The sequence below is a fragment of the Phascolarctos cinereus genome, unplaced genomic scaffold, assembly GCF_003287225.1.
Source record: "Phascolarctos cinereus isolate Bilbo 61053 unplaced genomic scaffold, phaCin_HiC Scaffold_8;HRSCAF=390, whole genome shotgun sequence".
NCBI classification, from domain to species: Eukaryota; Metazoa; Chordata; class Mammalia; order Diprotodontia; family Phascolarctidae; genus Phascolarctos; species Phascolarctos cinereus.
The window spans coordinates 41,517,893-41,539,972 of record NW_027556291.1 but is presented as its reverse complement, the minus strand read 5'-3'; the positions used below and the strand labels follow the sequence as shown (position 1 = coordinate 41,539,972).

The 22,080-nt window shown below is 43.2% G+C and overlaps 1 protein-coding gene across 1 annotated transcript in view; it reads left to right on the top strand.

The window, feature by feature from the left end:
• LOC110196568 (integrator complex subunit 6-like) overlaps positions 1 to 18,299 on the top strand; it is a 65,175-nt gene extending 46,876 nt beyond the window's left edge. Inside the window, exons 12-19 of the mRNA XM_020969882.1 lie at positions 2,101 to 2,316; positions 3,984 to 4,107; positions 4,435 to 4,577; positions 8,051 to 8,276; positions 9,636 to 9,866; positions 10,869 to 10,988; positions 14,007 to 14,100; positions 16,732 to 18,299. Coding sequence (XP_020825541.1) covers positions 2,101 to 2,316; positions 3,984 to 4,107; positions 4,435 to 4,577; positions 8,051 to 8,276; positions 9,636 to 9,866; positions 10,869 to 10,988; positions 14,007 to 14,100; positions 16,732 to 16,855 — 1,278 coding nt within the window. The 3' untranslated portion in view covers positions 16,856 to 18,299. The remainder of the gene's footprint in view (positions 1 to 2,100; positions 2,317 to 3,983; positions 4,108 to 4,434; positions 4,578 to 8,050; positions 8,277 to 9,635; positions 9,867 to 10,868; positions 10,989 to 14,006; positions 14,101 to 16,731) is intronic.
• The last annotated feature ends 3,781 nt before the right edge of the window (positions 18,300 to 22,080 follow it).

Here is a 22,080-nt window from a genome sequence, read left to right as displayed (position 1 = left end):
AGGAATTTGTTAGTAACATGTGCTAACATCTATTCCTCCCTTCCACTGCCAGTTTGTACTAGCCACCAGTGTTCTGAGAGGGTTGGACGCTTGGCAGAACCAGTCTGGTGGGCCACTTTTTTTCCCTCACCTTAGATCTAGTTTCTAAGCTCTGGCTTAGAGCATCCCTTGTTTGGTTTAATTTTGGTTGATTCCAGACCTCTGGCTGTGGTGTAGAAACTCCCTCCCCCCATCTGTCACTTGCTAGCTTAGTGTGTTGCCTCCTGGGACGCTGTCACACATCTGGTCTGTCTCAGAGGCTGCGTCTTCCTAACTCCAAAGGTGACCCTCTCTCCATTCCACCTCATTGCTTCACATTCCCATTTTATAGGAAATTTTATGTCAGGAAATTGAGGCCCAGACTCAGTGAATCTCCTGAAAATGTAGATTCAGGGAGGAACCAGACAATCAGAAGAAGAAGCAGAAGGGGCAGAGGGTGTTTCGGCTGTGAGAAGTTCAGGAGCATAGTGACCTTCCAGGGTGGAGATGTTTCTTTGGTATAGTAGGGAAAGTCCAGAGAGTCAAGAAGGCACCCTGGGGACATACTTAATTCCAATAGGGGCTATTGACTACCATTACCCAAAATGCACTCGCCAAGCTGCAAAGTCTTCAGAATTCCTTGGTGATCTACTGAACATGACAGGAAAAGGGAAGGGAATAAGCATTTACTAAATGCCTACCGTGTGCTGAGTACTACGCTAAGCATTTTATAAATACGATCTCGCTTGATCCTCACCACAACCCTTTGAGTTTGGTGCTGTTTGAGGTAGGTGCTGTTATTTTCTCCATTCTACAGGTGAGGAAACTGAATCAGACAGAAATTAAGTGACTTGCCCAGGATCACACAGCCGCTAAAGATATGAGACTGGATTTGAACTCAAGTTTTTCTGACTCCAGGCCCAGTGCTCTGTGTACTCTGGTGGCACCTAGCTTAGATTTCTAGAAGACATAGAGTGTGTCTAGCAAAAGAGGATTAGTGAGTGTTTCTCTCAAACCTTTTGTTTTCAAGCAAAAGTTGGTTTGAAAAATGGAAATCTCCAACTTTCCCCCTTTAACACTCACTGGTCACGTCACTGTGAGCAAGTCACTTAACTCCTCAGAGCCTCAGATAACTCTCCAAGGCTGTAGATATTGGAGAAAAGGTGCTGATTTGCATTGACAGAGAATGTTCTTCCCTCATCCTATGCTAAGGAAGTCACAGATCCAGTTTATTTTTTAAAAGGAATTGATAGGTGAATCTTAAGTGTATTCCATTTGATCTAAATAGTAAATACTAGCTGAAGAAGCTTAGCCTTTTGGTTTAGAGCCTGAGTTCAAATCTGGCCTCAGCCACTAGCTGTGGGGCCCTGGGCAAGTCACTTAACCTTGTTTGCCTCAGTTTCCTCATCTGTAAAAGGAGCCGGAGAAGGAAATGACAAACCACTCCAGCATCTCTGCCAAGAAAACCCCAAATAGGGTCACAGAGAGCTGGATACGCCTGACTAAAAAACAATCAAACGACATTCTAAAAAGTTTGTGTGAACCAAATTTTTTCTCTTGTGATTTTTTTTTCTTCTTATGATTAAATTGTAGTGTTTTCCCAGTGTGAATGCTTTGGAGAAATTGCTGGACCTGGAGTCAGGGGAGCAGGGTGGGCATCCCACCTCTGCTCCCTACAAGGTCACTATTGCTAGTGTGACCATGGGCAGTCATTCAGCTCCCCTGGGCTTTGGTTTCCTGCTCTGTTGGCTGGCTAAGATGACCTCAAAGTTCTCTGAAGTCTTTGACTATGAGACCCCAGATTGGAAGTTAAACCATTTGTTAGTGAAGACGTTTGTCTTTCTGCACCCCACTGGGCAGCACCACTCCTACTCAGTGGTTTTAGGTGTCGTTGACAGCATGGAAAGGAATGGTTGCCTTAGAAGAAACACATGATTGTCTGTTGTTTCAGCCATTTAAGATAATAATAATGATGTGGAAGGGGAAAGGAAATTGGGGGCCTCCTAAAGTATTCTTTAGGAATTGTTAACTAAACAGAGATAAAGTAAGTCTGTTTCCACATGCTATATGCTTTTCTTTTAGAGCAAACTTGAGTCGGAGAGAAGGAATGCATTGGTGGGCAAGAAGCCTCCCTTTGAGGGTGGAATCAAACTGAAAACTCTCGCTGCTGGCTACCCCATTTCTGATGCTAACTTAAAGCTCCACCCACAACCTACAACCTCAACTGAAGCTCGCGTTAGCCTGATGGAGATGAATAGAAAACAACTCTCCGGCCTCGGGTTATCACTCCCAAGCAAGGTGAAGTATCCCGACAAGTGATCACCCACCATTTCAAAATACTTCCTATTTGCCAGGCACCAGGGGTACCAGTATGGAGAAGAAAACAATCCTACTTCTAAGGGGCTTACATTCTAATAGGGGAGATGACAAGAACTGAAATATTTGGAACAAAAATGCACAGTGAATAAATACAAATCTAGCCAAAGTGGTTGAAGACCAGGTAGTTTGGGAGGGAAGGCACTAACAGTTTTTGGAGGATCAGAGAAGGCTTCATGTAGCAGACTGACTGAGTTGCATCTTCAAGGAAGAGGCTCTTGAAGTTGGATGGAAGAAGAGAGGCATGGGAACTGGTCAATGTAAAGACATTGAGACAGGAGTCAGAGGTTGGGGTGTGTTGTATGAGCAGCAAAGAGGAAGCCACTCGGGCTGTATTACAGAGTGGAAGAGGGAAGATAATGTCCACTGAGACTGGAATGATAGAAAGTTTATAAATTTGATCATGGAGACAACATGGAACCACTGGAGTTGGTTGAGTATGAGTGTGACATGTTCAGATCCGTGTTGAATTGACTTTGGCAGCATATGGAAGATAGGTCAGAGAAGGGAAAGATGAGGCAGGGAGACCAGCGTGAAGGCTGTTTGCAGTAATCTAGGGGAGAGGTGATGGGCCTGAGCTAAGGTGGTGGCTGAGCGTGGATAGAAAGGGTTACATCAGAGAGATGGTGTGTGGAGGTAGAAAGGGTAGGATTTGGCACTGGGGGTCGAGGGACAGTGGGAAGAATGCTGAAGCACTGAAAGGATGGTCATGTCCTCCGAAATAGGGTAGCTTTAAACATTGGCGTGAATATTTTCTATAGAACCTGAGATTTGAAATAGCAAAAATCCTGCTTTGCAGGAAGCTTTTTGGCATCTACTTTGAAAGCCGTAATTAGAAACTGGAATAAATCTAGATATTGACTGTTCTTGCTGACTTGTTTCGAAAAGGATATTTTCCCAACAGTTGGACTCCGTTAAAAAATAAGTTTTATTGATGCTTTTTTCAGTCTTTTCTGGAAATGTACACCTCCCCTCCCACACCCTAGAATTCAGCCCTCCCTTGTCACAAAGGAAAACTGTACCTGAAGAAGAAGTTAAAGAGACCCAATGATCTTGTCGGACAGTGTATACAACATTCAGCCCTAACATCCCCCTATTACTCTGTCTAGAAGAGGGAACTAGGATCATCACTCTAGGGCTAGAAGGAACCATTGCAATCTTCTAGCCCTTCATTTTAAAGAGGAGGAAACTGAGGCTCAGAGCTAGGATTGAAACTCAAGCCCTGTCATTCCACTTTTGGCATTTTTTCAACTAGTTATCTGTTCTCCTGGGCCATTAGTGGTTTTCAGTTCCTTGGAGTTTGACTTGCTTTTAGTGATATTTTCATTTTCATTGTTATGCGTGATTCAGCATGTTTTGCTCCCACTGATTTCATTCTACAGCAGTTCATGCAAAGCCTTCCTATGTTTCTCTGAAGCTCTCTTCATGTAATAGTTAAGAATGCATGAGAAGTTTCAGAGTTAAGGCCAGGGATCAGAAATTTCCTCCCCTGTATTAAATCACTCTTAACCACTTGAACACAGTTAAGTTTATTGTTTGCTGAAAAGCATCCACCCTAATCAGCATTCCTCACACTTTGGTTAAAACAGGATACAAAGCCTTACCTGTACAAGAATCCTTTTGACATTCCTCGGAACTGTCTTTTAGAGCAGCTAACTAGAATGAGAGCCAGCCTGCTGAACACACACCCAAATGTTGCTGGACAAAATGAAGGTGAGTGGATCCCAAGAACGAGATTTGGATGATTTCTACATTATTAGACTGGCCTTCGTATAAATAGGATTTTTTTTTTTGGCTAAGCAATGGGGTTAAGTGACTTGCCCAGGGTCACACAGCTAGTAGGTATCAAGTGTCTGAAGCTGAATTTGAACTCAGGTCCTCCTGACTCCAAGGCCAGAACTCTATCCACTGTGCCACCTAACTGCCCCCTAGATAGGATTCTTGTCCAGGGAAGTGTTGGTCCAGGTGGCCTTGGAGGTCCCTTTTAACTCAGACATTCTCTGCTGCTGATGGCCTTGCCTTTTTTCCATATCCTCACAGATTCCTCTCACAGTATTCCAATTATACAAATGGGCAACTACAAGGAATATTTGAAGACTATGCCTCCTCCACTTCGGGAGGTTGATTCAGACCAATCGAAAAAAGTTTATACATTTGGAAATCCTTTCAAGCAGAATAAGAAGGTAAGAGAAGCAGCCCCATTTTTGCCCAAACAGATGCTCCATGTTATCTTTCTTTATTTTTTTTTCCCCTGGGGGGAGGCAATTGGAGTTAAGTGACTTGCCCAGGGTCACATAGTTAAAGTAAGTCTCTGAGACCAGATTTGAAAACGCAGGTCCTCCTGACTCCAGGGCCAGTGCTTTATCAGACACTGCGCCACCTAGCTGCCTCTCCATATTATCTTTCTTGATGAGATCTTTATTTGTCAAAAATTGTCCATCTTACTTTTGGAGGACTAGAAATGACCTCTGAACTGCCATCACTTTCCTGCTGAAAGAAGACCCTAATTGGGGATGGGGGTGGGGGGGATCCTGTTGTTTCCTGATCACTGCCATCAGCTTGTTTATTGCAAAGCATTGCCCTTCTTGGTATTGGCTGGGTGGCCTTACGGAAACGGGGCTTTTAAACATGAATTACCATAGTGAATGAATGGTCCTGTTATAGACAGTTTTTGCAGTGGAGAAAGGGAACTGAGAAGAAAGAAGGAAAAGGCATACAGATGCTAACATTGTTTATTATTGTTTTAGTTAGTTGTAATATTTTCATCTGTGCTAATGGAGTATACCGATAGGATGAATAATCGCAAACAACCAATAGTCTCTATAATAAAACCCCAATTAATTAAATTCCAAGTATTCAGAACTCTCAATTGGTATTTCCACCACCCCACCCCACCCTTGCATCCAACTTTTATGAAAGAGAAAATGCCAAAGAAAAATCCTTATAATGGGAATTTATTCCCCAAAGCAATCTCTCCAGTATACCCAGGGATTAATACAGTTTCAGCCCAGTCTCTTACTCAGTTGTTCCCAACCTTTGCAAGTATGAAGACCCTTTTTTAACGGTGAAGCACAGTGTAAGTCCCACATTGTACTAGAGTCCTGTGGCACTATTTTACTATTAGGATCTGGTGGTTCAGAATGTACAGAAGACTACCGTGATGTCACTAATTCTTTTAAATGAATTTTCATTTGTTCAGTCACGACTGCACCTACATGCATTTGTAAAATAGTAATGCATATTTGTGAGACATGCAGTCAAAAGCAGGTAGGTTTACTTATTTATAGACTCAGATAGTAGATTCCTGGACCTCTTACAATAACTCGATGGCCCAGATGTATAGAATAGCCAACTGTCCTTCACCATGCACTCAGTATATACAGAGTGGCTGCTGTGTACCCCAGCACTGTGCTAGGCTCTGCAGGAGATAGAAAATCTTCATAAGATGCATTCTCTGCCACCACAGAGCTTTAGGTCTAGTGGGGAGGACAGAAATAAGACACATCTATATGGATTTAGTTCTTTTATTTGGGTCCAAGATCAGGGATTTCATTTGGGGTAGGGAATTCTGCTATGAAAATCCCTTTCCCAAACACAGGTGAACAAATAAACTGTTCCTTGGGATTTCAGAGAGTTGCCTGGGGCACTTAGAGTTGTTCCAGAAAATAGTGTGGGAGGGCCCTGTGGAAAGTTGTTGCTGCCCCACATAGGCCCCAGAAACCTTCCTAGAGAAGGCTGAACAGGAGGACACATAACCCAATTTAGGGACAGAATGGACAAGTTTGGCTGGAGCACCAAGTGTGCAGATGGGGATTATATGAGATATGGTCAGAAGGAGTGGAAGGTGTGTTCTTTTTTTTGTCTTTGGTTTTTGGTTTTTTGGGGTTTTTTTTTTTGTTGTTTTTGGGTGGATTTTTGGAGGTAATTTTTTTAAGGTAATCAGGGTTAAGGGCCCAAGGTCACATAGCTAGTAAGCATCTAAGGCTGAATTTGAACTCAGGTCCTCCTGACTCCAGGGCCAGCTATCTGTCCACTACAGCGCCACCTAGCTGCCCCTTATAATATTTTTTGGTTTTTAGAGGCAAGAGGAAGGTACGTTCTTGAGAGATATGCTATAGCCAATCACATCTTTCCAGCCACATAATTGACTGAAAGGTTTAGAGAATACAAAATATTCCTGTGTTTGTTTGCCTGTTTGTTTGTTGACTTAAAGAAAGTTTGATTCAGCAGTGCAAGGCACTGCCCTAAGGATGCTCTTCCAATATATTTCAAAGTCCTATAAGATTTAGAACAACTTGGCCTAATCCAATATAAGAAAAATCAGGTGGGTGAGGAATGTCTATGGTCAGACTATGATATACAGTTCGACAGACAGCCCACGGAGCTTGTCCATCAGTGTAGATATCTTGAGACAGACACTACAAATGGACTATGGCATGGGCCTAGAAATGAACAAGAAGAAAACAGGCTGGATTGCCTTTTAAAAACTGCATGGTGCTTTCAATAAGCCTTTTTGACATCAGTATTCTTCCAATGATGCTATACGGCTCTGAGTCAGCATACCACAGTCTCTGAAGAATTAAACCTGAGGGTCTTTCAAAAAGCAATGGGGCAATACATGGTGGGTGTGAATAGGCAGCAATATTACGAACTACTTGCACAGGAGAAGTTGTATGTAAAAAAAGAATCAGAAATGTGACCAGAAAAGGAAGTTAACTATTCATGTTGGGAGAGTTAGGGTCAATTGGTGGATAACCCACGTGATCCATTGGTGTGTATACAATGGTTGGAGAGCTAGAGGAAGGCCCGTAGCAAAGAAGTACTGAAAAATCAGCACAGTTCAACTTAATCTTGCAGTGATTGACATTTAAACAAATGGCTTTCAACGAAAGGAAGGAATTTAGATAGGGCTGCACCAACCTTAAGAGGACCTCGTTACCAGGTAAAGGAGTCTGATCGTCATCTACAGCTAAAGATCAGTACCATGATTATTGATTTTCTTTATCGTAACTTCAAGAGGGGGGGACTGCTTTTAAAACCTTGAATCAGCACAACCAAATTACATTTATGAGCTTATGCTTAATTAGCCAGAAAAGGATACTGATACATTTGGAAATAATAGTACACCCCAAGGATTAAAATAGGACTATGTTAAAAAAGTAAAAATTGAAAATTAAAAATTTTTTTTTAAATAGGACTATGTTGCTTAAAAGAGCTAGTGCACAGTTAAATGGATTTTGATTTTAAAAAAATGTTGGTTAACCAGAATATATCTCATTCCCAAATGCACATGGCTTTCGATTGTACTACCTATATATTTTGCAACAAATTCACATTCTCCCTTATTTCATTTAGATGATTGGTCAAACTAGTCTGCCTTTCCCTGGGCATAGTGTTGGATTAAAACTGATCGTGGATAATCAAGTGGTTACCATATTCCAAATGAGTATATGAAAATCGTGCTATACTTGGCTGAAGTTTAAACACGTATGAGCAGAAGCATCAAAGCACAGTTCCCCAGTGCATCCAATTGGGGTTTCGTGTAAAGAGGCAAAATATAAAACCCAAATGGAATGGCTTGGGCAGTGTGTTGCATTGCATGGTGTGTTGTTTTATTTTTGTTTCCTATTGGAATTCATCTGTTGATGCTTTTTAGGGGGTGATTATTGATGAAGCTGATGAGTTTGTGACAGGGCCTCCGCACAAAGTTAAGTGCTTGGGAGAATGTCACTCTGTGGGATCCCCGAAGAAAAGACGAATCTTGTCCCCATCCTCTCCATCAAAGAAGTCACAAACTGCAACCACCAGTGGAAAGGAACTGCCATCAGCCTCTTCAGTGGTGTCATCTTCAGTTCACAAAAGACCCACCCTATTATGCAAAGGTATATTCATAGTTCTAGGCTGATGACCATTTTCCCTGAGCCTTCCAGAAGAGTTAGACTTGAAACTTTCTAGAGCAATGTTGTTGCTTCCCATCTTGGCCTTCCCAAGCTGTACAGTGACCAGGAGATGGCTGAGTACACTCTTCATGTGTTGTCTGCACATAGCTCTGGCAAGTAGCTTATGGCTCTAACATAGCTCGAGTTTACCCTTGTATTCAATAAGCATTTATTAAGCACCTTTGTTTAGGGCACTTGCTAGGTCCTGGTCTGAACACAGGGCTTTTACGCATATATACCTTTGTGTGTGTGTATATCCACAAAGATATATGTATATGCATACATACAGACACACACAAAATCTTCACTCTACCACTTCCTGGACAAGTCACTTTACCTGCTTGGTCCTCAGTTTCCTTGTCTGTAAAATGAGAAGACCAGCCTAGATGGCCTCTGAGGTCCCTCCCAGCTTTACATCTAGGGACCTGTGTTCCATATTGCCCTGTCCTATCATCCCCGATGCTGCTCTTCCCTCATATATCACTCAGTCATCAGTCCTGGACGTGTCCTGCCTTAGTACTTGTTCACACTCAGTACGTAGCCATTAGCAGTAGTCAACATTGCCCTTGCTGTTGTCTTTCAAGTACTCTTCGCCCCTTTCTATCTTGGTAGCAGTGATGATTCTTCCTCACGATCATCTTGTTCTTCCTCTCTGTTCTAATCTACCCAAATCCCCAAATAAATAGTTATCATTCCTTAGAATGAGTGAAGATCATTAACAAGTCTTCCCTAAAGCTTCTGGGTGCTTTGTCAGCCCGCACCATGTCAGACACAGGAGCCACTTTCTATTGCACCGTAGCCCTCAGGCTGTATATCCTGTAGATACTATTGTTTTTTTCCTTTTCACCAATTTCTTAGTATAATCCTTCAGCGTAAGCAACAAGCCTCTGACAATTTATGTTTGCAGTGGAGAAGTTAAAACATTCTGAGGCAGACTAGTACAGTTCCACATTTTTTTTTGTAGTTTATAAAACGCAAAGGATTAGACATGAAGCCAGCAGATTGTAAGCCAGGTACTTACAAATAAATGGCGGACTTTTTTTTTCTCTTTTTGGAAACCTACCGCTTGTAAATATTCATCGTGCAAAAGGAAAAGGTGGTTAGGATCATCCTCTTGAATTTGAGTTACATTTGTTGAGAGGTTTTTGTACCATAAGTCACTTGAATTAATTGGCTGGTTTCATTTTATCCTCTTGCATTTGAAGAAAGTAATAACTGGTGGTAATTTGCCCCTAAATGAGGAACCAAACTTTGTGACCCAATGAGTTCTCTCTCAATTCCATATCTTAATGTGATTTCCAGATGCGAGTGTAGGCCCAGATGACAGCAAAGAAAGGTTGGAAGATGATCGTTTTCCAGCTAGTTCATCATCACAGTCAGCTGAAGCTATGGATGAAGCTAGCATTCTGAGAAGTGATTTGGATTCTCTGCTCAACGAGTTGAATAGCTTGAGTGGTCGGTTAGTCGGTACAGCTGCTGGTAACACAGTTGGTAGAGGATCTGGAAATTGCAGCGTCTCCCCAGATGACCAAAGTGCTGCTGCAGCAGCAGCAACAACATCATCATCAGCAGCAACAACATCAGCAGCAGCAACAACAACAACAGCAGCAGCGACAGCAGAAGCAGCAGCAACAACAGAAGCAGCAGCAATGACAGAAACAGCGACAACAACAGCAGCAGCAACAACAGAAGCAGCAGCAGCAGCAACAACAGAAGCAGCAGCAAGGACAGAAACAGCGACAACAACAGCAGCAGCAGCAGCAGCAGCAACAGCAGCAGCAGCAGCAACAACAGAAGCAGCAGCGACAGCAGCAGCAGCAAGGACAGAAACAGCAACAACAGAAGCAGCAGCAGCAGCAGCAGCAACAACAGAAGCAGCAGCAGCAGCAACAACAGAAGCAGCAGCGACAGCAGCAGCAGCAACGACAGAAACAGCGACAACAACAGCAGCAGCAGCAGCAACAACAGAAGCAGCAGCGACAGCAGCAGCAGCAACAGCAGCAGCAGCAGCAGCAACAACAGCAGCAGCAGCGACAGCAGCAGCAGCGACAGCAGCAGCAGCAACAACAGCAGCAGCAGCAGCAGCAGCAGCAACGACAGCAGCAGCAGCGACAGCAGCAGCAGCAACAACAGAAGCAGCGACAACAGCAGCAGCAGCAGCAGCAGCAGCAACAACCGAAGCAGCAGCGACAACAGCAGCAGCAGCAGCAGCAACAACAGAAGCAGCAGCGACAGCAGCAGCAGCAACAACAGAAGCAGCGACAACAGCAGCAGCAGCAGCAGCAACAACAGAAGCAGCGACAACAGCAGCAGCAGCAGCAGCAGCAGCAACAACAGAAGCAGCAGCGACAACAGCAGCAGCAGCAGCAACAACAGAAGCAGCAGCGACAGCAGCAGCAGCAACAACAGAAGCAGCAGCGACAGCAGCAGCAGCAACAACAGAAGCAGCAGCAGCAGCAACAACAGAAGCAGCGACAACAGCAGCAGCAGCAGCAACAACAGAAGCAGCAACAGCAGCAGCAGCAACAACGACAGAAGCAGCAGCAGCAGAGTCGACTTCCGCATCTGGGTCCAGTTCATCAAATAACCCACAGGAGGAAACTGAAGCTAGTCTCAAAGTTCAAATACTGAAGGAGGTGCGAAAGCCTGGAAGAAGTAAGTATTTAAAGAGTCTGTCAGCACAGTAACTGATGGAGGGCCGATAGCTGCCATGAGGGAAAAACAAAACTGTCATTTGCTATAGTCAGGTTCTAACCCATCTTTGGATGGCTCTTCTTTGCTTTGCTTATATCTCTGTTAAGCAAGACCATCTGATTCAGCAACTGTGACTGACAAAGCATATACCATTCTACTCTTGCAGCTTCCCATTCCTTAAGAGAGAGGAAGGAAGTGTGTTTTAATATCAGTTATCTGGAGTCAACGTTGGTCATTGCATTTGATCTGAATGGTGTTGTCTTTCCTTTATGTTGTTGTATTTTGTTCTCGCGGATCTTCTTGCTTCATTTTGCATCACTTCTCACAAGTCTTCCCATGTTTCTCAGAATTCTTCATAGTCATCGTTTCTTATAGCACAATAATGTTCTATCAGATTCACGTACCATAGTTTGTTCAGCTGTTCCACCGCTTGGTGAGCACATAATTTGTTCCCAGATTTTGGCTGCCATGAATACTTTGGTGCATAAAGGATATTTCTGTCATTGACCTCCTTGAGGTACTGCGTCAGAGGGTATGAACAGCTTAGTCACTTTTCTCACATAATTCCAAATTATTTTCCAGAAGAGCTGAACCATTTCACAGCCCCACCAACCATATTAGTGTGCCTTTCTTACCGCGGCCTCTCCAACATTGATTATTGCCGTCTTTGATTGCATTTGCCAATTTGGTCTATGTGAGATGATACCACAGAATTGTTTCAGTGTGCATTTTGTGGCTCCGTGGATAGAGCACCAGGCCTGGAGTCAAGAAGACCTAAGTTCAAATGCAGCCTCAGATACTTACTAACTGTGGGACCCTGGGCAAGTCACTGAACCTCTGTCTGCTTTAATCCACTGGAGAAAGAAATGGCAAGCCAGTCCAGTATCTTTGGCAAGAAAACCCCACGGCCAGCATTGGTGTGCTATTATCCACCAGGTCACAAAAGAGTCAGACGCAGCCGAACAACAACAATTGGTGATTTAGATAGTTTGCATTTCTTCTCTTAATAACTGTTCATATCCTTTGGCAAGGTATGGTCACTTACTAGCACTGAGTTCCCCTCTTGGAGTCCTTTCTTTTTTTTTTTTCAGTTTCATTGATGCCTTTTTTAAAACATCACAGTCACTTCCCCATATATTCCACTCCCACCCTCCCAATAGAGCCCTTCCTTGTAAAAAAAGAAAAACAGGTAAACAAAACCAACACAACGACCACGTCTGACAGCCTGTGTGACATTCCCTACCACTCTGTCAAAAGGAGGGAAGTGTGTTTCATCATCTACCCTCTGGAACCAAGGTTGGTCATTGCACTTAATCTGAGTTCGGATGCCTTTTATTTTCTTTTCAATTAGTGTGTATGTAGTCCTTCTGGTTCTGCTTTTTCCACTAGACTCTACTTCCTACAAACCTTCTCATGTTTCTCTAAATTCTTCATTTTCATAATTTCTTGCAGAACAATAGGATCCGTTACCTTCACATTGCCTGATCACTTCAGCCACTCCCCAGTTGGGGGATGCCAGCTTTATTTCTAGTCCTTTGCTACCCAAAAGAGAGAGATGCTCTCCATATTTTGGTCTGTGTGGGAACTTTGCCATTTCCCTCCATGGGCCGCATGCCTAGTAGTGGAATTGCTTGGATCAAAGGATATGAATGGTTTAATAGCTTTGCTGGCCTACTTCCAAATTGTTTTCCACAATGGGCGCAGTGATTCATGGTATCACCAATAGTGGATTTGTGTGCCTGTTTTCCCACAGCTCCTTTAATAGTGACTATTTCCATCTTTTTGTCAACTTAGCCAATTTACTGGATATGAGGAGAAATCTTTAGAGTTTTAATTTGCATTGATCTTAGTGATGTGGGTCATTTTTTTTTACATGGCTTCATCAGTTGCAAATAGCAAAAAAAATAATTAATAATAATAATAATAATAATAATGCATTCCCTAATGGCAAGCAGGGAAGGGAATTTTTGAAGATATGTCCATCAATAATGGCAGACTCCCTTGGACTTCTTACTACGTTGTGGTTGATCTGTGTTGGGGGAGACAAAGTCCTACTCTGGGGAAGTATGTGCCCATCTCTTTAAGTAGAACGTAGAGCAGAGGCATGGTGTAGTGGACAGAGTGCTGGGCTTGGATTCAGGACAACCTGCATCCAAATCTAGCTTCTGAAGCTTAACCAGCCCCGTGATTCTTGTAGTATCTCAAGCAAACTTCCTTGGACTTCTTACTATGTTGCAATCTGTGTTGAGGGAGGAAAAACCGTACTCTGGGGAAGTCCTAGATCTTTCATATATATCTGTGCGTGGAATATACCAAATGTGGGTCTGAAATAGAGCATTTTGTAATGATGCTGTTTATCAAGACAGAGTATACTATCAGAAGAAAAACAGTATAAAAGAATAAGAATAAGAGCGAACATTTACGTAGCGCTTACTGTGTGCCAGGCACTGCGCAAAAGCGCTTTAGGATGATCATTTGGTCCTCACAACAACCCTGGGAGGGAGGTGCTATCATGATTCCCATTTTGCAGATGAAGAAGCTGAGGCAGACAGGTGAAGTGACTGGCCCAGGGTCACACAGCTAGGAAGTGTTAGAGATCAGATTCGACTCGAGGCCTAATACTTTATCCACTATAACCAGAAGAAAAAGAAGAATAACAACAATAATAAGCTATGTCAAGCTAGCCTTGTTTTTGTTCTTATTTTTTAATTTTCCATTTGCAAAGCCCTTTCCAAACGTTATCTCATTTGATCCTCACCAGAGCCCCCAGGAGGGCGGTGCTCCTGAAATATATGAAAACTCTTTAGCTTGAAAGCAAACAAAAGGAGGTTTGCCCAGATACTGGCCCTGCTGCTAGCTGAGCTCATGGCTTTTCCTTAGCTCTAGTTTTCTTGAATTCAACAACAATTTCAGTGCTTTAAGAGGAAAAAAAACCATACAGAAAACCCTGTGTTTTTAATGTGTTTTTAATGCCTTCAGATTATGAAAAGATCTTCACTCTGCTTGAAAAACTACACGGATCTGTGGAAACCCAGAAACGTTTGATTCTTGTTGCAATCAAGGAGGCAGCAAGGTTTGTATTGAGCAGAAATGCTTAGGCCTTACCGGCCAAGGACAGGGCAGGGGCAGGGTTGGGGCACGGAGGGTTGATGGCTTTTAACTCCACCTTCATCCCGCTTCCCTTTACCACCAAGCGGCTGAGCAGGAGCCTGAGAGGAAGCCTGGATCTAGTGCAAAAAGAACTAGATTTGGAGTGGCCCAGCACAGTTCAGACCTCATCTCTGGCCCTTACTGCCTGTGCCACTCTGGGCAAGTCCTTTCTCCTCTTTAGGCCTTTGTTTTAGCTTCTAAAATGAGGCCGTTGGGCTAGAGGGTGGTTATGGGCCCTTTGAGCTCTGACATTCTGTGATCCAGCATCACAGCCAGTTTGACTAAGTGCTTTTGAAGCCCTCCAGGAATTTTCTGTCCTCACCAGGATCCAAACTGCAGCCATGAGGCAGAGATAATGAAAAGAGTGGAGAAAGGGATTAGAGGCAGAGCCAGTACCAGAGTCTTTAGCCAAGATTTCAGAGGCAGAAAGGCCCACCTCTAGATTTCACTGTAAGAGCCTTTCTTAAAGTACTATGGTGACCATTTTGGGGTCACCTCCAGTCATCCTGATCAAATCTGGCCACTGGACCCAGATGGCTTCGAAGGAGAAAGTGAGGCTGGTGACTTTGCACAGCTCTCCCTCACTTAAATCCAGTTCACTTAGAAGTCATGGCATCACCTTCCTGGACAAACAACAACCTGTGAGTGACCATTGGTGGAAGATATTAAAACTATCAGCAGTTCCTCCTTTGTGTACTTATAGTGGCGATGATAATAGGACCCACCTCACAGGACTGTGAGAGTCAAATGAAATAACAGTTATTACGTGAAGCTTTGCAAACTTGAAAGCGCACATCAGTGCTGTTGTTGTTCAGTCGTCTTCAGTCATGCCTGACTCTTCGTGACCCCATTGGGGATTTTCTTGGCAAAGATACTGGGGTGGCTTGCCATTTCCTTCTCTAGTTCATTTTACAGATGAGGAAACTGAGGCAAAGCAGGGTAAGTGACTTGCCCAGGGTCACATAGCTAGTAAGTGTCTGAGGTTGGATTTGAACTCGGATCTTCCTCACTCCAGGCCCCATCCACTGAGACACCTCACTGCCTCCTTATCAGTCCCAGCTATTATTATTAATGAATTCCTTTACAAGCTTTATTTTCCAGTTTTATAAGCTGATGCTAGTGGCAGACTCATCAAAACTTATGCTTATGGTTTCACAAAGTATTTTTCTTCTCAGCAGCCCTGTAAGGCAGGTAACATAAAAACTAGCATCCCTATTGTTGTTTTTAAATATATCTTTATTTATTTCATTAAATATTTCCCAATTACATTTTTAAAAATTTTGACACTGATTGTTTTAATTTTTGAGTTCTAAATTCTCTCCCTCTCTTTTACCCCACCCCCATCCCTTGAGAAGGCAAACAATATGATATGGATGATAGTATTCCCATTTTACATCTGAGTAAGTCAGAGAGGCTATGTCATTTGCACAGGGTCACATAACTAAAGATGCCTTAGAAGCCTGGGGCAGGGGAGGAAGAGTGGCAACGCAGGCTTCAGACTCATCTTCCAAGTCCAGTGTTCTTTCTGCTTCCTCAAGCTCCCTTTTTAAAGAGCACTGAGCGAACCTGTTGAGCTCCTAACAAGAATGTCGATTTATGTTGGGAGGCATGAGACATTGTGCTCATTGGACTAAAGAGTACATCCCTAGAAGGAGAGCTCCTTGTAGCTCTATGTAGCCAAGCTACTTGAGGGCAGAGAATCTTTCATCTTGCTTTTGTGTCTCCAGTGCTTGGTACATAGCAGATGCTTAATAAATGCTTGCTGATTGGTTGAATACACTGAAAAAGAACCCACACTCAGGCTTTATACAAGCCATATTTGAGGGGAAACCCAAGGTCTATACTTCTACCAGTATGATGACTATAAGATATTCTCATTTTCAGCCAACAAGAATAAGTAAGGTTTTCTGGCATATTACAAGAGGAACAAAGCACAGAAGATAGGGATGCAGAAGAGTCAATTCCAGGATTTGACCTCCAGATGATACAGATTCAATTCAATCTCCAAATATAATACATATGGTAACTTGGTTAACCCAAGCAGTCTCTTGACCTGAATACCCCTTTTCCTTATTTGAGATCTCAGTATCATCAGTTTGGAGCTGACAGGGGACTATTGCATCTGTATACGAGATGTTGACATCTCGTATACAGATAAATAAATACAAAGTTGAAGTAGGAGAGAACAGTGATAAATTGGGGGATTGGAGAAGACTTCTTGGTGTAGAGGTCGCCACCTGTGTTGAGCCCTGAAGGAGAAGGGTTCTGATAGGCAGAGGTAAGGACAGACTCCTGATCACCTTGATTTTCTCAGTAAAGCAAGAGATGATGTCATCCGTGGGAAAGATTAGGATATAAATTGGGAATAGTCACTTCAGAGAGCGTGTATCAACTCGGGAAGAAGAAAAGGACTGATGTGCGTCAGTAAGGCCCCAGTTGGGTACCCAACACGTCTTAAATAATTTTCACATCCCCCTCAGCACCTAGGATGTAGAAGGTACTTCAAAAATATGATATGCTGGTTGACTGAATCTTTTTTTATAACTACTTTCAGGTTTAAAAAAAGAGTTTTAATTCAACGCCTTGAGACACTGTTAGAAGAAGTCCACTTCAACAACCTCCCAACCAATACCTTTAGCGACGACCAAGAAGACACAAAAGTTGAATTCCCAGAGTAACGTTTTAAGAAATTACAAACTTGCTGCTCTCTTATTTTAATGAATGGATCCAGTGTAAACTTCTGCCTTTCCCTGTAAGGCAACTTTATACCACAAGAATCTGAGCACAGCTATGATAGCATTTTAATTTGCCATCTCTTGACCAGCAGAAGCTGGAACATGTAGCCATAGCAATCTCCTCAGAAGGAGTGGGGTGGCTTTTTTTTTTGCCTGTGAAGGATGATGATTCTTTCAGAGGGCTGACAGTAAGCTGCAAAGCCTGAGTCCTGCCCCCTGCACAGACAGACCATCTCCTTTCTTTGGAAAGATGGCTTAGCCCACTCCTGGCCAACATCTATTCAAAAGTCAGTGGAAATTGCCACAGCCCTAATTTCACAAATTGTTGTATTTGTAAAAGTCTTACTTTGATGTTGGTTGTTTTTACTTGTTTCTATATCTATCTGTTCCTCTGCCCACCCCACCCCACCCCCACTCAGTGAGCCTTCCCTTATGAGAAAAAACCATTTAAGCAAAACCAACTGAGTGGGACAGTGTATGCAACATTCCACCACACCCATAATCCCTTATTTCTCCAGTGGAAAGAGTAAAGTTTAGCTTAGCCATGCCTTTTAAATGATGCAGGTTTCTGGGTAGACTGGACCAGAGAGTAAATAAACCTGCTAATTTGGTATGAATGAAAAAGAAAGGCAGCCCTGAGACTCTGCATCCCTGGTCCTTTTTTCTAGCACTGGTTGCACCCCGTCTCATACTCTGTGACACCTTGTTCCTCTGTAGTCCAGCCATAGTGGCCTATTTCCTATTCCTCACACACAGTGTGCCATTTCCCATCTCAGTACCTTTGCACTGGCTGTTCTCCCTGCCTGAAATGTTCTTCCTTTTTACCTTCCCTTCTTCGAAATTCAAGATACAGCTCAAATGCAGCCGCATTCAGGAGACCTTTCCCAGCCCCAGCTCTACCACCCAGCTGCCAGTGTCTTCACTGCTCAGGTTATCTTGTACCTATTCTATATGGATCTTGTGTATGCCTATATATGTACACTTTGTCTCACCCATTAGAATGTAAGCTCTTTGAGGACAGAGCCTATTTTCCCTTTCTCTTTGTATCCCCAGTGCTTAGAAGAGTGTCTAGCACACATATGCTTAATAAATGTTTCTTGATCAATTGCTCCTGCCAGCCCCTTGAACAATCTCTCTCAGACTCTCGCTTTGTTTACAGATTTTGTGAAAATGCATTTGAAATTTCCCAGATCCCTGACCTCAGCTTTGTTTTCATCCTTTGAGGATGGTACTTCTCAAGGCAGACTTGTATTCACTGTGCTTTGTAAATGCTAAAAGTTTTTCATGTTCTACAAAGAGTTATTTTTGAGCAGTACTGTTAAAGTCATTAATTCTGTGATAATTGTATCTGTTTACAAATAAACTTTGGACTCTTAAAATAAATCATTTTATTACTCCTAAAAGTGTGTGTTTATTGAACGTGTGGGCTAACTGAAACATATAGATAGGTCCCAGGACATAGCTGGGGTGGGGAAAATCACATGTATGAGTAAGATGGACAGTGAACCAGGAGAAGAAACTTGAGAAGGAATGGTCAAGTCAAAATAGAACCAGGAGAGAGAAACGGCCTGTAAGCCAAGGGAGGAGAGAACAGACCAGGAGACCAATAGCCAACTATCTCAAGAGTTACTAAAGAGGTTAAGGGGGAAAAGAAAAACAACAAAATTCAGCTTACCATGTCACCCCCACTCCCTACTCAATAAACTCCAATAGTTCCCTATTACTTCCAGGATCAAATATAAAATCCTGTATCTTTTAAAGCCTTTTATAACCTGGCCCCCCCCCCTTTCCAGTCTTCATATACCCTTCCTCCCCTCCACTTTGTGATCCAGTGACACTGACCTCTTTATTGTGCCTTCCTTATATAATACATTCCGCTTCCCAACTTTGGACATTTTCACTGGCTGTCTCCTATGCCTGGAATGCCCTCCCTCCTCCCCTCTGCCTTCTGGCTTCCCGCTTTCCTTCAGGTTTCACCTGCAAGAAGCCTTTCCTCATCTCCCTCAATTCTGGTAGTAGCCTTCCCTCTGAGATTATCTCTACTGTATCCTGTACATATCTTGTTTAAACATAGTTGTTTTGCCCGTTGTGAGCTCCATGAGGTACTGTTTTTGTATTTCTTTGTATACCTGTTATTTAAGTACAGTTCCGGGCACATAATAGGGGCTTAATAAATGCTTGTTGACTTGAGCGCAGTAAGGATTGGAAAAAAGCCATTGAATCTGGCCAGCTAAGATGTATGGTAACCTTTGAGGGAGCTGTTTGAGTAGGAGTAGGTCAGTAGCCAGATTGCAAACAGCTGAGAAGTGAGTGGATGTATGGTGGAGAAAGGGAGTGTAGACCCTTACAAGAGGCCCATGGCTGGCATCTGAAAACTCTTTCAATGCTGTTATATAATTTATACACATTTCTTTCTTTTAAATAAGTATTTTATCTTTTGTTTTTATAACACCTACATTTCCCAATATAATACTCCCTCTCTGAGCTACTCCTGGAATGCCATCCCTTAGACCATTATTTTTTTTTAAAAGAAGAAAACAGTTCAGCAACACCAACATATCAAAAAAGTTTGCCATTAAATGCAGTGTTCCATAGCCACGTTCCTCCACATTTGCAAAGAAGCAGAGGTACCATCTCATTTCTTTGGTTTCAAGCTAGATTGTTATAATTTCGCAGCATTTGATTTCAATTGGTTTTTTTTTTCTAATTTTTTTTTTTAGGCAATTGGGGTTAAGTGACTTGCCCAGGGTCACACAGCTAGTAAGCATCAAGTGTTTGATCTGAGGCCAGATTTGAACTCAGGTCCTCCTGAGTTCAGGGCCGGTGCTCTATCCACTGTGCCGCCTAGCTGCCCCTCTTTTTTGTTTTTTACACTTGTGTTGTATAGATTGCTTTACTAGTTCTGCTTACTTCCCTTTGCATTATTTCACGTATCTTCCCTTGCTTCTTACTCCTTTGTTGTTAAATCATTTTTCAGTTGTGCCTAACTCTTAGTGAGCCCATTTGGGGTTTTCTTGGCAAAGATACTGGAGTGGTTTGCCATTTCCTTCTCCAGCTCATTTTACAGATGGGGAAACAGAGGCCCACAGGGTGAAGTGACTTGGCCAGGGTCACACACCTAGTAAGTGTCAGAGGCTGAATTGGAACTCAGAAAGCTGAGTCTTCCTGACTCCAGGCCTGGTGTTCTATCCACTGCAGCGCCACCTAGCTGCCTTGTTACTCCTTACCAAGCCTCTATATATGCTCAAGCAATTCCATTCCATCTTGTGTCCTCCACCAGATTGTCCTCTCTGTCATCCCCACTCTATCACTTATATCTCTCCCTATGTACCAACTCCTTGACTGTACTGTCCACAAACATGCCCATGTCTCCCCCATCCTCAAGTAACCCTCCCTCAATCCTTACTCTTGCATAGGTGCCTCCACTTTCTCTCCTCTCACTCTCTTCTTAACCACTTAAAATCCAGCTTCCAGCCTCATCATTTCACTGAAACTGCTCTCTCTAAAGTTGCCAATAATCTCTTCATTGCCGAATCCAACAGCTTTTCCTCAATCCTCATTCTCCCCACCTCTCTGCAGCCTTTGACACTGTCAAACACCTTCCTCTCCTTGATATTCTTTTTTCTGGGTTTTTGCAACACCTTTCCTCCTACCTAGCCGACCACTCCTTGCCAGTCTCTAGGACCTCATCTAGATCACATCCTCTAACTGTAGGTGTATCACAGCCTTCTGTCCTGGGCCCTCTTCTCTTCTCCAGATCTCTTCAACTCCCATAAATTTAATTACAATCTCTACACTGACAGTTCTCAAATCTGCCTATATCCTACTCCAACCTCTGCTAACTTCCAATCTGGCATCTCCAACTGCCATTTAGACATCTAGAATTGGATGTCCAGTAGAATCTTTAACTCAGCACATCCAAAATGAGAGTAGCATTCCCCCAAGCCCTCCCCCTCCTACCTTCCTTATTACTGTTGAGGGTAACACCATCCTCCCAGTCTATCAGGTGTGAACCTAGGAGTCATCCTGGACTTTTCACTGTCTCACCTCCCACATCCAAGCTATTGCCAAGGCCTGTCGATTTCACTTTTGTAATATCTGTCTAATACACTTCCTTCTCTCCTCTGATACTGCCACCACTCTGGTACAAGCCTTCATCTCCTCATGCTTGGACTACTGCAGTAGCTGCTTTTTGAGTCTGCCTGCCCCAAGTCTCTCTGTAATCCAATTCTTCTTCCATTCAGCCACTAACATGATTTTCCTAAAGCACAGGTCCAACCATGTCACCCCCCCCACACACACTCAATAAACCCCAGTGGCTCCCTATGGCCTCCGGGAGCAAATACAAAATGTTCTGTTGGGCATGCAAAGCCCTTTACAACCTAGCCCCCTCCTACCTTTCTAGTCTTCTTACACCTTACTCTTCGATCTAGTAACATTGGCCTCTTGGCTGTTTCAGTAACAAAACACTCCATCTCTTGGCTCTGGACATTTTTTTTCAGCCAAAGACAAGGTTTATTAGAACATTGTCATATTAGACAGACTCTTAAGGAGTCTGAACATGAGTAAGCAGTGGCTAGATTATAAGAATCTAAGCAGTGGCTAGATTTTAGGAATCTGAACACTGGCTAGATTATAAGAATCTAAGCATCTTTTGTTGCCTTTTTTTTTTTTTAAGGCAATTGGGGTTAAGTGACTTGCCCAGGGTCACACAGCTAGTAAGTGTCAAATGTTTGGTCTGAGGCTGGATTTGAACTTGGGTCCTCCTGACTTCAGGGCCTGCACTCTAGCCACTGCGAGAATCTAAGCATCTTAATGGAGACAAGATGGACCTTATTATATACAGAAAGACTGTGGGAGGGATCTAGGAGTGGCCAGTAAGCTGGAGTAAGCAGAACTCCTGGGACCTGGACCACATGGCCAAGAGAGAATGGAGCCCAGCTAGGATTAAGGGTGGGAAATGGCCAGGGGCCATAGGGAGGTAAGAGAATGGAGAGGAGATTGGGTGTAGCCACAATGAAAGGCCAGTTGAAGGGATTATAGCCTCAGGCTAACGCCAGAGATTTGGCCATGTGGGAAAGTCAAGGGCTTTTCCTTTCTGGGCCCAGATCCCAACCCCATCATTCCCCCCTCAAACAAATGGGACCCAAATTCTTTTGGGGTAAGGG